The 14,240-nt window shown below is 38.8% G+C and overlaps 1 protein-coding gene across 6 annotated transcripts in view; it reads left to right on the top strand.

Moving 5' to 3' along the window:
• Positions 1-1,777: 1,777 nt before the first annotated feature.
• lrrc40 (leucine rich repeat containing 40) overlaps positions 1,778-14,240 on the top strand; it is a 50,477-nt gene continuing 38,014 nt past the window's right edge. For 4 of the 6 annotated variants that reach the window (XM_048601877.1, XM_048601880.1, XM_048601879.1 and 1 more), the window contains exons 1-5: positions 1,807-1,990; positions 3,517-3,698; positions 6,059-6,147; positions 11,258-11,387; positions 13,299-13,422. In XM_048601877.1, coding sequence (XP_048457834.1) covers positions 1,840-1,990; positions 3,517-3,698; positions 6,059-6,147; positions 11,258-11,387; positions 13,299-13,422 — 676 coding nt within the window. In that variant the 5' untranslated portion in view covers positions 1,807-1,839. Of the gene's footprint in view, positions 1,991-3,516; positions 3,699-6,058; positions 6,148-11,257; positions 11,388-13,298; positions 13,423-14,240 lie in introns of all 6 variants that reach the window. The other 2 variants (XM_020522462.2, XM_048601878.1) reach the window with 2 other exon arrangements.

Below are 14,240 nucleotides of genomic sequence, written 5' to 3'. Positions count from 1 at the left end.
CCCTTCAGCCCAACAAGTCCACACCCCTAATCTACACATTCTGGAACATAATGGGCAATTTAGCATGGCCAATCTACCTATCTTGCACATCTTTGGAGTGTGGGAGAAAACCCACACAGACATGGGGAAATGTGTAAACTCCACACAAACAGTTACCTGAGGGTGGAATTGAACCTGGGTCCCTAGTGCTGTAGAGCAGCAGTGCTAACCACTGAGCCACTGTGCTGGAAGTAAATTTTGTTATGCTGTACATCAGTCTTGTGTTTGTTGATTTTGTTCACTTTATAGACATTCTTGATCTGAGTGTTGGTTCACTGGGTTCAAATATCACTTTAGGGACTTGAACACAAAGTGTGGTCAACCACTCCACTGCAGTACTGAGGGAGTGTTAAAATATCATAGATATTTTTGTACACATAACATGTTAAACTAAGACCTTGCATGTCCGCTTGTGCATGTAGAAGCTTGCATGTTTCTGTTCATATTTCAGGTAAGTCTCCTTCTACTTTCATTGCTGCTTCCCATTCTTATCCATGATGTCTATGTGCTTCAGACTGGTGCCAACAGTAAGAAGTTTGATTCAAATAAAAGCAAAATACATTGTATGCTGGAACTCTGAAACAAGCACAGAATACTGGAGAACACAGCAGGTCGAGCAGCATCCATGGAGGGAGAAAGAAATTCAATGTTTTGAGCCTGGTATGACTTCAGAAGAAGAGATATTCCGGACTCAAATATTAACACTGTTTCTCTTTTCACAAAGGAGTTTGATTCCCCTTCCAGCTGGGTTGAATTTGGGAGATACCTCCTTCCTCTACCCATGGTTGAAAATATGACCTTGTAGGTCTGATCTGCTTTCAGCTAGAGAACTCAAGAAGCTTCTGGATTCACCTGGAATCAGAAAGCTTTTCCATATCCACTTCCTCAAACCACATTTTGAATTTGAAAACTCTCTTTCTGGCTCCTTTTATCATGTCTTTACCAATGAAAAGAACCACAACCTGCTCATCTTTTTCTAATAGTTGCATCTTTTCATTTCTGGTAATATCCTTGTAGTATTTTTCTAAACTTTCTCCAGGGTTTCATTATCTTTCGGTTGACCAGAACTGAATAAAATACTTTGAATGTGGTGTTGACAAAGGTGTATGCCAACTTGTACTGTTAATTTGTTTCAAATTCCATTCATTTGGAAATGACGCTCTTAAGTGTGTTTCTACCGATCATTTGCTTTACTATTCCGTTTGCCAAAATGAACTAGCTGTGCCTCATGTTTTGCTATGAAACGGTTTACTCATTCTCAAGACATTTATTTGTTCCTGAATTTGATGCAGTCCTGATTACGAGATATATCCACTGTTTATTATTGTTTGTAAATTTTCATACCATACCTACAATTTGAGCCCGTCACTTTTGCATAATGGTAAAAACTTCGCATTTTTTTTGCAGTCAGAAACCACCCTTCTTTATTCCCACTTGTTTACCTAGCAGGTACAATGCTTGCCTCACTCGATTGATTAGCTTACATTAAGCCAGATTACCGAGGCAATTTTTGTTTTACCAAAACAGAGACGATGTAATGCTTTCCAAAAAAGCAATGATCTCTTAGGAGAAGCGCCGACTGTGTCAATAATTCGTCCGCACAAGAAACAACAAACCGGTTGCGTTTGGGAGGAGAATGTGCATTAAGAGAACGGCCCGCCCCAGGAATCTCTCGCGCAGCGGTCGGTTGGGGGCGGGCGCGAGCGTGAGCGACGACGGTTGGCGCGGGCGCGGCCGCGGCCTATTGCCCGGATCTGGACGGTGAGGGCTGGGAGGTTGGTCAGCCGGGTTCTAGTCTCAATGTCTCGCAGGGAGGGTAGCAGGTTCGCCAATCGCAGGCCAGGCTCAGCATTTCAATCTCGGGCAACCGAGCCGCCTGTGCCTGCTGGCTTAATTAAAACGGCCAGGAAAAGTGGACAGCTGAATCTTTCCAATAGAGAGTTGAGCGAGGGTGAGTCGGCTACCTCTTATAGGGAGGGTGAACATTGACTGTTGTGGTACTCTGCAACATTTCTTTGCCCTCACCATTGTATTCACAAATGAGTGATTTTTGTGCCCACGTGTTCAAAACCATGTTTAAATTCGATTGTTTCATTTTCCTTGGAGATGAAAGTAACTCGTTTGAGTGCTTGTAGATCGCTTGGCGAACGCTGTTATGTTTTAACTGAAAGAAAAACACAAGCTGCATTTCTTTGGCAAAGATGGTCGAGCGTTTGTACAGGGCTATCTAAATAAGCTACTTCCAAGTCCACTAAGTACGTCAATTGCGGCTGTGTTGATTGCGCCCCAACCACCCAGTCAAGTGATTATAGATTCAAGTTGTTCTCGAGGTTACATAAATATAAATATTTTTGGCTGCTGCTGCTTCCCATTGCAGAACGAATGAAGCAGCCTTCCGGAAGAGATACTAAAAAAATGAGATGCAATTTCAGAGATAAGTAGCAGAATTATCCCATGTGCAGGCCAAATGTTTTTACCTCACTAACATCACACAAAAAGACTAATTACTTGGCCATAGGAGAAAGCAAGAACTGCAGCTGCTGGAGTCAGAGACAACACAGTGTGGAGTTGGAGGAACACAGCAGGCCAGGCAGTATCAGAGGAGCAGGAAAGTTGACATTTTGGGTCGGGACCCTTCCTAATTTTGTCGCTTGTGGGAGCTTGCTATGTGAAAATTGAACATAGAACAGTACATCACAGTACGGGCCCTTCGGCCCACGATGTTGTGCTGACCTATTATCCTACTCTAAGATCAAACTATCCTCCATACCCTACATTTTACTATCATCCATGTGCCTATTCCAAGAGTCACTTAAATGTCCCTAATGTATCTGACTCCACTAACACCGCCGGCAGCGCATTCCATGGACCCACCACTCTCCTGTGTAAAGAAAATTGATTGCCATATTTTCTATATCAATGACAAAATATTTCATTGGCTGCTGAATGCTTTAGGATGTATTGAGACTGTGAAAGATCTTGTAGAAATGCAAGTTATTTTTTGTTCCTGTAAGGGCTACACTTACTTGGAAATATGAAATTAGATGCTTGGATTAATACTTGTTTGCCACCAGGGAGTGTCGGTCAGCTAATGTATGCTGTGCTATGCCATAACATGTAACCATCACATGGTGAAAATCTAACACTTGCATAATTTCTTCTTCAAACATGTCTGCAATAATATTACTATTAAGGACTTGCTTATCTAATATGTCTGACTTTGGAACATATTTTCATTTCATAAGCACTCCATCTTGCTTGGATGATGATATAACCCTTCTAAGGTTGATCCCTAATTTTAAGGCTACTCTAAGGTGGTATTTACTTTTGTGATCTTTGTTATAGGCAATGATGAGATCTAAACAGGCTGTGTTTCGCTTGTCACATCTTGTTCAGATGCATTATTATAAAAAAAACAATGTTTGTGAATGTTCAGAATTAAACTGTATTGTAATTGCTATTTGTATTTTAATTTAGTGCCTCAGAGCGTATGGCGGATAAATGTGGACCCCCCAGAAGAATCCTACTTGAATGTCTCCTTTACTGCAAGTGACCGATGGTGGGATCAGACAGATTTAACTAAACTTATCTTGGCATCGAACAAACTGCAATGCTTATCGGAGGATATTCAGCTCCTACCAGCCCTCATAGTGCTTGATGTAAATATAACTCTAACAGAGCATTGAAAATTATTTTAAGGTATCTGTATTAGAATAGAATGCAATATATACAGAGTATGCTTTTATATTTACCCATTACTTAGAAAAATGGAACTTAGTGTCCCTACTCTAGTACTGCACTGCCCTACTACTACTAAAATAGATATTGTTTCTAATTTAATTGTAAGCTGCAGTTGTCCTACTCTAGCTAAACCTATATCATTTGTGAAGGGGAGTCGGGGAAAGCATTTCCCTATTAAAGCACTTTCAGGATGATCGTTTAGAATGTGCGATTGAATGATAGTTTGATGGCATCATCAGTCAAATTTGACACTTAAGCTTACTCAAAATCAATTAGAACAAATTTTAGTTACATTATGGGAAAGTAGCTAGTCAGGAGCAATGTTGGCCTACCAATGACTGAAAGTGGAGATATTGGCAATGACGATGGGAATTGGCAGACATGTTGAATAATTACTTTGCCTCAGTCTTCATTGCTCAGTCCTTTGAGTATAGGAGTTGGGAAACGTGTTGAGATTGTACAGGGCATTGGTGAGGCCAATTCTGGTTGCCCTGTAGGAAGAACAATATTATTAAGCTAGAGAGAGTTCAGAAGAGATTTACCATGATATTGCTGGCTTTGGAAGGTTTGAGTTATAAAGAAAGGCTGGATAACCTGGGGCTTTCCTCACTGGAGACTAGGACGTTGAGAGGTGACCATATAGAGGTTTATAAAATCGTCAGGAATGTAGATAGAGTTAATGGTAGGTGTCTTCCCCCTAGATGGGGAATCTCCAGACTAGGGGCATATTTTTACCATGAGAGGAGAGAGATTTTAAAAAGACATGGGGGCAGTTCATTTTTACACAGAGGGTGGTTTGTGTGTGAAATTAACTTCCTGAAAAAGTAATTGATGCGGTCACAGTTATAATGTTTAACAGATACTTAAATAAGTACGAAAGTATGAAAGATTTGGAGGGATATGGGACTAGTTTATTTTGGGATTATGTTCGGTATGTCCTGGTTGGATCGAAGAGTCTGTTTCTATGCTATATGACTCTGACTCTAAATCCTGAAGAATATAATAGTTGATTGGGAATGGAACTGGAATAAAATTAACATGAATAAAACATTAATAGTGAGGAACTTAATGGAACTAGTGAGCAGGTCTGGGCAGTACATCTTAGAATGGATGTATCAGCCTTGGAAGGGGTACAATGTAGGTTTATAAGAATGACTTCAGGGGTTAAATTAGGGGGATAGATTATAGAAATTAGGCCTGTTTTCTTGATAATTTAGAAGATTAAGGGTTGATCTGATTGAAGTCTTCAAGATGATAATAGGAGAGGACAAAGTGGATAAAGATAGACTTTTTCCACAGGTTTTGGCCTCTAAAACTACGGAGCATAGTCTGAGAATTAGAGCCAGACCATTCAGGAGAGATGTCAGGAAGCACTTCAAGCACAGAATGGTAGATGTTTGGAACAGTCTTCCACAAATGGATGCAGATACCATTGTTAAATCTATCTATCTCAAATTAAAATTTTGTTAAGCCAAGGTATTAAGGGATATGGGCCAAAAGTAGGTATATACAGTTTGGCCACAGATTAGCTATGATCTTATTGAATGGTGGAACAAGCTTGAGGGGCTGAATGGCCTACTCAGGTTCCTATGTTCCTAACTGGAGACAAACCAATCAGTTATGAATATATCTTTAAAACTAGCCTGAAATAAATTTAATACAGAAAAATATGATCAAGTAAAAAAATGCATAATAATTTAACTGTTTCCAAAAGACATTTATGTAAGAAAACCCTGTTATAGCTAAGTAATCACTCTTGCCTGCAACTAGGAATTGAAGATACCAGTCTTGATTTTTAAAGTATGAAATCTTGTACTTTTGATACACTTCGGCAGTGAGGTTAGTTTGGGTGTAAGAAATATTTAGTGCATCCAAGAAGGGGAAGAATATTTAATACGATGTGTACTGGTCAAACCTTTGATTTTTCAGAGATTTCTATTCAAGGGAACCATTGAAGTAATGGTGAATATTTCTGCCGTATAGCAACCTCAGTAAAAGACTCACTAGAAACGTTGTGTTTTTTCCTTTTAGAATGGAAGGGGAATTGATTTTTGACTGTATTTCTTTCTTAAATGTCAATTCTTTTAAACTGGATTCCAGTAGTATGTTTTGATTTATCACTTTATTGATGGCTAAATCATACTTCAAGGAAAAATGTTCCTGAATTAGACAACTTAAAATGCATGTTTATTTAAGGTAAAGGTATATCATGAGTGCATTCAATTGAATAATGTGCTGTATAACAGATCTTTACCTATCGGTCATGTTATTGACTTAGAACAAATGGTTCCAGGTCCACGATAATCTCCTGAGTTCGCTACCTTGTGCAATTGGACAGCTGTCACAACTTCAGAAGCTCAATATTAGGTACTGTAAGTGTGAATTCATTTAAATTTTTTGAGATGGTGTGATTTACCTATGTTAAAATAACCAAATAGAATTCCATGCAAGTTAGAACTGCATCAATCAAACCCAGAAGATCTTTTAAGGTCTGGAGGTGAGGTGAGCATGGAAAGATGTTTCCTTTTCTGAATCAGTCCAAAGCCTATGGGCACTGTTTTAAAATTGAGTTGCTCTTTTAGGACAGAGGTGTCTTACAAGGGTGACTTTTAGGACAAGGAAGTAAATTTTTCCCTGAGGGTGTTTAACTTTAGTCCTTGCTGCTTCAGAAGACAGTGGAGGCAGGGTTAATAAATATTCTTAAGACAGAGGTAGATTGATTTCCTTAAAGAAAAGGTTATAGGGAGTAGATGGAAATGTGGAATTTGAAACAGATCAAACAGTTCAGCCAACATCTTGTTAAATGGCAGACAGACTCAAGGGTCAGTTGATCTACTTGTGCTCTAATTTCGTATGTTCATCTATTCATTGACTCTAATAAACCTCCCCATCGTTGCTGGGTCCGATCTGTCACCTATCGACTTTCTCATTATCCTCCAGTCCTCTGCCACTGGAAATACATTTAGAATTAGAATTAGTTCTAATTGCCACATGTATTCACATGTGTACAGTGAATAGTTTACAAGTCGCCACTTATGGTGCCATTTTGTGTACACATGTACCTAGGTACAGATTCTTAAGTACATATTCTTCAGAAAAAAATCAGAAAAATAAGGAAATAAGAGGTTCATAATAACGTATGTCTTAACACACCTATTATCCACATCTGTGACGTTTCCCATTTCATGAAGGTTGCATGTTTGTTCCCTTCCAGGTGAGAAAGTTTCACCTGACTTCTCTTTATAACTTCTCAATTTTTAATGTGTAGTCTGCTATTTAAAATAGTCAGTATACTAATTTACCTTGATCAATTTTGCCTTCTTTTGTTAGTAATCTTTTAAACTTTAAGTTGTCAGCTATATATTTCTAAAAAGCAAAGTTCAGCTTCACTTGTACTTCCTCATTTTAAAATCTTAGCAGCTGAAATTGTCTTTGAATTTGTTTCTGTATCCTTTGACAATAATGACCAGGACTTCAATGTTTGTAATGACACAAAACTGCTTGTGTTCCTCGTGTTTGCAGTCATTACAACGGTGAAGCTGACTGTGTATTTCTGGGATCAGCACTCATGCAGAGGTTCAGAAGATGCTGTTGTTGATGCCCTGCTTTTCCACTGGGTGCTTTTTTGAAGTCCCTGTGAATGAAATCTTAAGAATTAATATGAAATTCCATTTTAAGTACTAGTCTTGCTGTAAAAAAAACTTCAAAAACAGTTCTGATTTGTTGATAGAGTACACCTTTTTTTTTTGAACCTGTGAATTAAGTTCATAATTAAAGAACAACAACTTCTCTGGCCTGATAAACTTTGTGGATTGGCAAAATTCTCCATTTTGATGAAGAAATAGTGAGCAAAGTAATTAAGAAAGTAAATATGGCACCATTGAGATAAATAAAGTTGTAGTGAAATTTTAAAAAGTTCGAGGTAAGCAAGTTGTTGAAAAATCAAAACAAAGATATCTTGTAAGAATTCCAGATTAATGTCAGTGCTGCTGCTGGCAAAGAAGGATTCAGCTCAACTTCAGAGTTTCAATTAATCTTCAAGATATTAACAGGAGAGGACTAAGTGGATAATGATAGACTTTTTCCACTGGTTGTGGCTTCTAAAACTAGGGAGCATAGTCTGAGAATTAGGGCCAGACCATTCAGGAGAGATGTCAGGAAGCGCTTCTATGCACAGAATGGTAGACGTTTGGAACAGTCTTCCACAAATGGATGCAGATACCATTGTTAATTGGTATAAATAAATTACTGCTTAAAGTCACATTGATTCTGGACCCCATGTAATCTCATGGCATTTGGTCAGATAAGGGCAAGGAAATCTTTTAGCTTCTCCAGCATTTTGATTTTAATGCAGTACCAGGCATACCTTAAAATGAGATGTCAAATTGCTGAAGCGACAATACAAGATAACTTGCATGTCAAACAGCATAAGCAGCAAGTAATAATGGCTAAATGATTCCAAAGCCAACAGATCAGATTTAAGCGCTGCAGGTGTGCCGCATCTAATCATGAATTGATTAATTGTTCATCACCATTCATAAATGCAAAAGATAAGGCTGAAGCAATTGGAACAACCTTCAGCCAGTAGTGCATCTTGGATTCTTCAGAGATTGCCAGCATCACAGATACTAAACTTCAGCCAATTTGATATCATCCACATGATGGTCAAGAAATGACTGAAAGCCCTGGATACTGCAAAGATTATGAACCTGATGACATTCCAGCAATAGTACTGCAGACGTGCTCCAGAACTTGTTGCACCTTAAGCCACATATTCCAGTAAAGTGATGGAAATCATCACCAACAATGCTATCATGCAGCACTTGCTGAGCTCAAATGCTCACCGATGCTCAGTTTGAGTTTTGTCAGGGCTACTTAGCACCTGATCTCATTACAACCTTGCTTCAAACATGGACAAAAGAGCTGAACTCCAGAGGTGAGGTGAAAGTTACTGCTCTTGACATTAAGATCACATTTGACTGAGTGGCATCAGAGAGCCCTAACAAAACTAGAGTCAATGGAAATTCCACAATAGAAGATGGTTATGGAATTAAAGGAGGTCAGTCATCTGAGCTCCAGAACATCTCCAGAGGGGTTCCTCAAGACAGCATCATAGGCCCCACCATCTGTAGATGGTTCATAATTACTTTCCCTCCATCATAGGGTCAGAAGTGGGAATATTGTTGATTGTGCAATATTCAGTACCAATTGGGACTCCTCAGTTACTGACATTGTCTATGTCCAAATGCAGCTAGACTAGACAATATCCAGGTTTGGACTGACAAGTGACTAGTAACACTTGCATCACAGAAGAGCCAGGTTATGGCCATCTCCAACAAGAGATGCTCTGACTATTGCAGTTTGACAATCAATAGCACTGCCATCGCTGAATTCCCCCACTACTAGCATCTTGGGTACTACCATCGGCCAGAAACTGAACTGATCTGCCGTACAGATACTCAGCAGATCAGAGACTAGGAATGCTGTAGCAAGTTACTCACTGCCTCATTCCCCAGTCCACCATCAACAAAGGACCAGTTAGGAGGGTGATGGAATACTCCCCATATGCCTGAATGAGTGCAACTCCCACAACACTCAAGCTTGAAACCATCCAGGTCAAAGCAGCCCACTTGATTGGCACCACATTGACAAGCATTCACTGTGTCCACCACTGACACACAGCAACCCCACGTATAAAATGCACTGCAGAAATTCATCAAGGCTTTTTGGACAGTACCTTCCAAACCCACAACCATTGCTATATAGAAGGACAAGGGCAGCAGATACATAGGAACACATGTTCCCCTCCAAGCCATTCACGATCCTGACATGGAAATACTTGCTGTTCTTTCATTGTCACTGGTTCAAAATACTTACGTCTCTCCCTAAGTTCACTCTATTTGACAATTTCCTTGTAAGTAAACTGTATGTTGCACTTCATAGAATAGCATGAATTGTCTTAACTTAAATAACTGTTGTGCTCCCAATGAAGTCTTCTCAATGATGTGGTGACAGATGGTGCTGGGAAACTGGCAGAGCATCTGGTAAAGTGAAATTGCAGGCTTACATGTCTCATTTCTTCACCTATTGGTCTCTTACAATCCTCCCCTTGGCATCAGACCTATCCATCTAATTATACAAGCAAAATTTATAAATTGTTGGCTTTGCCTGCTGGAATTTTGCTTACCTGAAGGTTTGACTTTTGAGTATTATCGTTCATGCTATTGTGGATATAGTCTTTAAAACAGCCATTTCAGCCTTTCAGGGGTCAAACAATCAATTCTATGAGGGAAAAAAAAAACCATCTTTCAAAATTTCAGATTTCAATTTTAAATATGCAAATTCGGAAACAATGCAAATTTGCAACCCTTTTGGATGTAGTAACATCCACGTGTGATTGGGAATCCAAAGCTCAAATCCTGTTGATGAAATTAACTGAGCATTACGTACAACTTTTACTTTGCATCAGCTAACACCGGTTATTTGTATTGATCGGTTTGTGATGGATTCCTTTAATGTGTAATAGAACTATTAAGAGTTGACTGGCCATGTTTTGATCAGTTTGTGATGGATTCCTTTTAATGTCTAATAGAACTGCTAAGAGTCAACTTGCCATGTTAACAGTAGTTAAATTAATTCTGCTGTTAAAATAGCCAGGAGGTATAATTATCTTGTATGAATATGTTGTGAATTTAGGGACTCCCACTTAATAGACATCTGAAGACCACTTATTGTCAAATAGCTGAGCCAGTGAAATTGGTGCAGCTACAATTTACATTTGTTGGTCATGCAACTTAGAACCCTTTTGATGTCTACTGTCACTTGTAGACTAACAAAGACATAATTGCATTTGACAAAGTATATTTATTAGCTAGCTAGCATATATGTAGGCTGGGTAATCATTTTTAAAGTCTCTTCATTTGGCATGGTGCAAACATGGCCTTGCTGCTCTCCAAATCTGCCCCCACTCTCTCCTGTCTTGCCCGCCTTCTTTCATTCCTTTCATCGCTTATTCTCGCCATCCTGCCTGGCAGCTGTTCTGTCTGCCCTGCAGCACTCACCTCTACCCACACTCACCTTCACCGTTCCTCCAGGCCCAGCCTTTGCATCTGACCCAGTGCTGTTTGCTTCAAAGGGCATGACACTAACAAATCATAGTTAATCTAAATGCCAACCAACAATTGTGGGTATTGTTTAATACCACTTTTAAGGGTTTAAGTAACACTTACAAAATAATCTAATGTAAAATTTTGTGATCCAATGAGCAGTGATCCATTTTAGCTATGAAATATGTCCATAGTATTTGTGTGTGGATTGTATTGTATAAAATATTGACTGCTAAAATTCGTCGGAAGTAGCATGTCATCATCATATCTTTACAAATGCATTTGTGTGAAAGTCATACAATGTAAATCCATGGTTGAAAAGTGTAAATGTGTGGATTGAAACAATTTTTTTTCTGCCTTTCAATCCATAGCCACAATAAACTAAAGGAGTTGCCAGATGAGCTGTGGAATTTAACGAGTTTGAGAAGTTTGTATCTTCATCACAATGAATTGGAGCGGATTCAAGAGGGCATTGGTAAACTTATTCATTTGGAAGAGCTGGTATGTTGGTGAAATTAAGAGATTCTAAGCATGTCCCTCCCATGATTAAATCAAAAAAATGTTGAAAATAGATAGTATCTAAAGAGAGTACAGATGAGGTGACATTTCAACCTATATCACAGCGGATTCACCAGCTGCACATAAATGTCGTTGAAGTTGGTCACAGTTGTCACATTGGATCCAAGTCAGTCAGTGAGACAGAAACCAAAACACCTTTCTTTGTGTTTAGAGTTTACATTTTATTCAGCTACTTCAGAGATGTTATTACGCATCTTTGTAACCGGTGGGAATTGAACTCAGGATTCCTGCCTCAGAGGTAGAGACAGTATCACTGCATCACTTGGGCTTACGTATAGAGTTCATTAGCTATTCAGTCTTAGGTATTTTCTAATCAACCAGTTCAGAGATGTTATTACACTGTTCTGGGGGAGGTAGGATTTGAACTTAGGTCACTACCTTTGTACCACAAGAGCCCTACAGCTACTGTCATTGCTTCTTTTGCTACCAGTCCCACCTGTTACCCCTATGCAGTTATAATTAATTGACCCTAATTACCTGCTTAACTACTTGCAAGATTAACAGTAGTTAACTAGATTATCCAAAATGACAATAGTATTGAATCATGAGATGTAAATTGTGTTCACCTGGGCTTTGGTTGTCATTTTTTTTTGAGGCAGTGCAATTTATTTATTGTTGAGTAAGTATAGGCTGTGATCAGAGTTTTATTGTTTCATGGAGGAAGTTTAGAGACTGAATAAATTTTTTAGATTAAGGCTGTTGGTTTGAAGTACATGCTAGAAGCTGTATTATTGTTATACATTGCAAGAGAGTGCAACTTTCTGTATGTCCCTTCATTCACTCTCACTTCTTGCCACTCTGTTTTCCTCACATCCTCTCCTGGACCTTAATTTCCCTTATCTTTTGGTTTTTGTTTAATCCTCTTTCACACTTCCACTCCCTTACCTGCCCCTCTCTCTCTTCCATCCACACAATCTCTCTTTGCTCTATTTCTCCCTCTTTCTTTATTCTTTCTCCAAACCACACTTGCTGAACCTTTTTAACATTTTGTGTATCTCCCTTCCACTTTACTGTTTTTCTCCTTTCCATCACTTCACTGCTACTCTTTTACTACTCCAATCAAGCACTGAATATTTATATTGATTTCCAATTGCTTTATTGCCAGTTTTTAAGTATGCACTTTATTGATATCAGATGCTATGGAATGTTTGATATCACTGACTGTTTGGAAGATTGTTCCAGGAGGGGTTAGTTACAACATAATGTACAGGAGGTTGAAACAGGTCAGCTGTTTCTTCATTGCAGTATATGCAGCCTGATGAAGGATCGCCATTGCAGAAAAGGCAAAATTGCTTTCATCTGTGTTCAAAGTTTGGCTGGAGTATTTCGATAAAGTGGGAATCGCAAAAGGGAGTTCATTTGCTAATGTCATTTGATACAATTGCGTGAATCTACTGATCTGACTGAAGTCACTTTCTGGTGCAGATCAGACTAAAGGTTACCCACTTGCCTTTATTGTAGCTTTTCGGCAAACGTTAACCCAGTTAATGCGGTATGGACGAAACAAAGAATTCTCACAGTCATTGAAATCATAGACCCTTTTACAGCTGTGAGTCCAGTATTTAAATGTTCTTGAGTCATTCTGGAGACTACTGAAAGAAGATAAGTATGTAAAGTAAGTGTCTGTGTAGGCTAGCAAGTGGGTTGAGTGGTAGAGTGCCGGATGGGTGCCTGGTGGGTGTGAACGACTTTGAGTGCTAGTTGGTTGAGAAATACTGGTGCCCTTGCCTATTTGGCTTCCATGTCTCCCTTACCGCCTTTTTTATCCTACTCCGAAAATGTTAGTTACAAATTGGCTATTGGAATGCTGCTTCAGTTATCTGTATTTTACAGGATGTGTCCAGCAATCAACTTACAGCAATTCCAAGCACCCTTGGTGAGCTGTCCAGTCTACTTAAATTCATTCTGGCTAACAACAAACTGAAGTACATACCCTTGGACATTAGCAAAATGAGAAGTAAGATTGTTTAAAAACAAAAGATTGTGTGGAGCAATAGTTTCATGTTTATTTCTTATATCAAAGTTCCCTTATAATTTATTCTAATTTATGCTTGTTGGTGGTTGGGTGTACAAGACAGTTTGCTTCTTACAAATATTACCAGGCGTTACTAAAAATAATTTCATCAAGGAAAATAGTCATTTTTCTTTGTTCTAGATTGGATATGCTGACATCACCATTGTGCTGGTGTGCATTGGAGCTTCATTGCAATATGCTATTGAGTGGACGAACTGCGATTGTTGAAATCAACAGTGTATTGGAACACCACTTGGAGCTCAGTCACACTTTTACATTAAATTCTTTTTTAAACTCAGTTTTAAATTTCTTCGTTTTTTGAACCTGTTTCTGAGATGAGAAAGGAACCTGTCCACAGAATTATTCAGTTTCCCCAACATAATTGAGAAGTATCTTTTGAATGCATTCTTGAATATTAATTTATTGTCCATTACCTGCAGTACCTTGACCTTGCTAGTAAAATGTGTTTTGACTTTGATGGGAGGTAATCAAGCTTCACTACTTCATGAGCTGTAGAAAATGTGTTAATGCTTTATTTAATCACCGAAATGATCAATTTGTTTCTCTTTTTGCTGTTATCTAGATCAAAGAGCCTGTCGCCATGTTCCTTCAAAAAAACTTAAAATATAAGAGATAGTAGCGACTGCAGATGCTGGAGAATCTGAGATAACAAGGTGTAGAGCTGGATGAACACAGCAGGCCGAGCAGCATCAGAGGAGCAGGAAAGCTGACGTTTCGGGTCTAGACCCTGCTTCAGAAAT

Source organism: Rhincodon typus, chromosome 10, assembly GCF_021869965.1.
Source record: "Rhincodon typus isolate 14 chromosome 10, sRhiTyp1.1, whole genome shotgun sequence".
NCBI lineage: Eukaryota > Metazoa > Chordata > Chondrichthyes > Orectolobiformes > Rhincodontidae > Rhincodon > Rhincodon typus.
The sequence above is the reverse complement of the archived record's forward strand: the minus strand, read 5'-3'. Positions and strand labels throughout refer to the sequence as shown.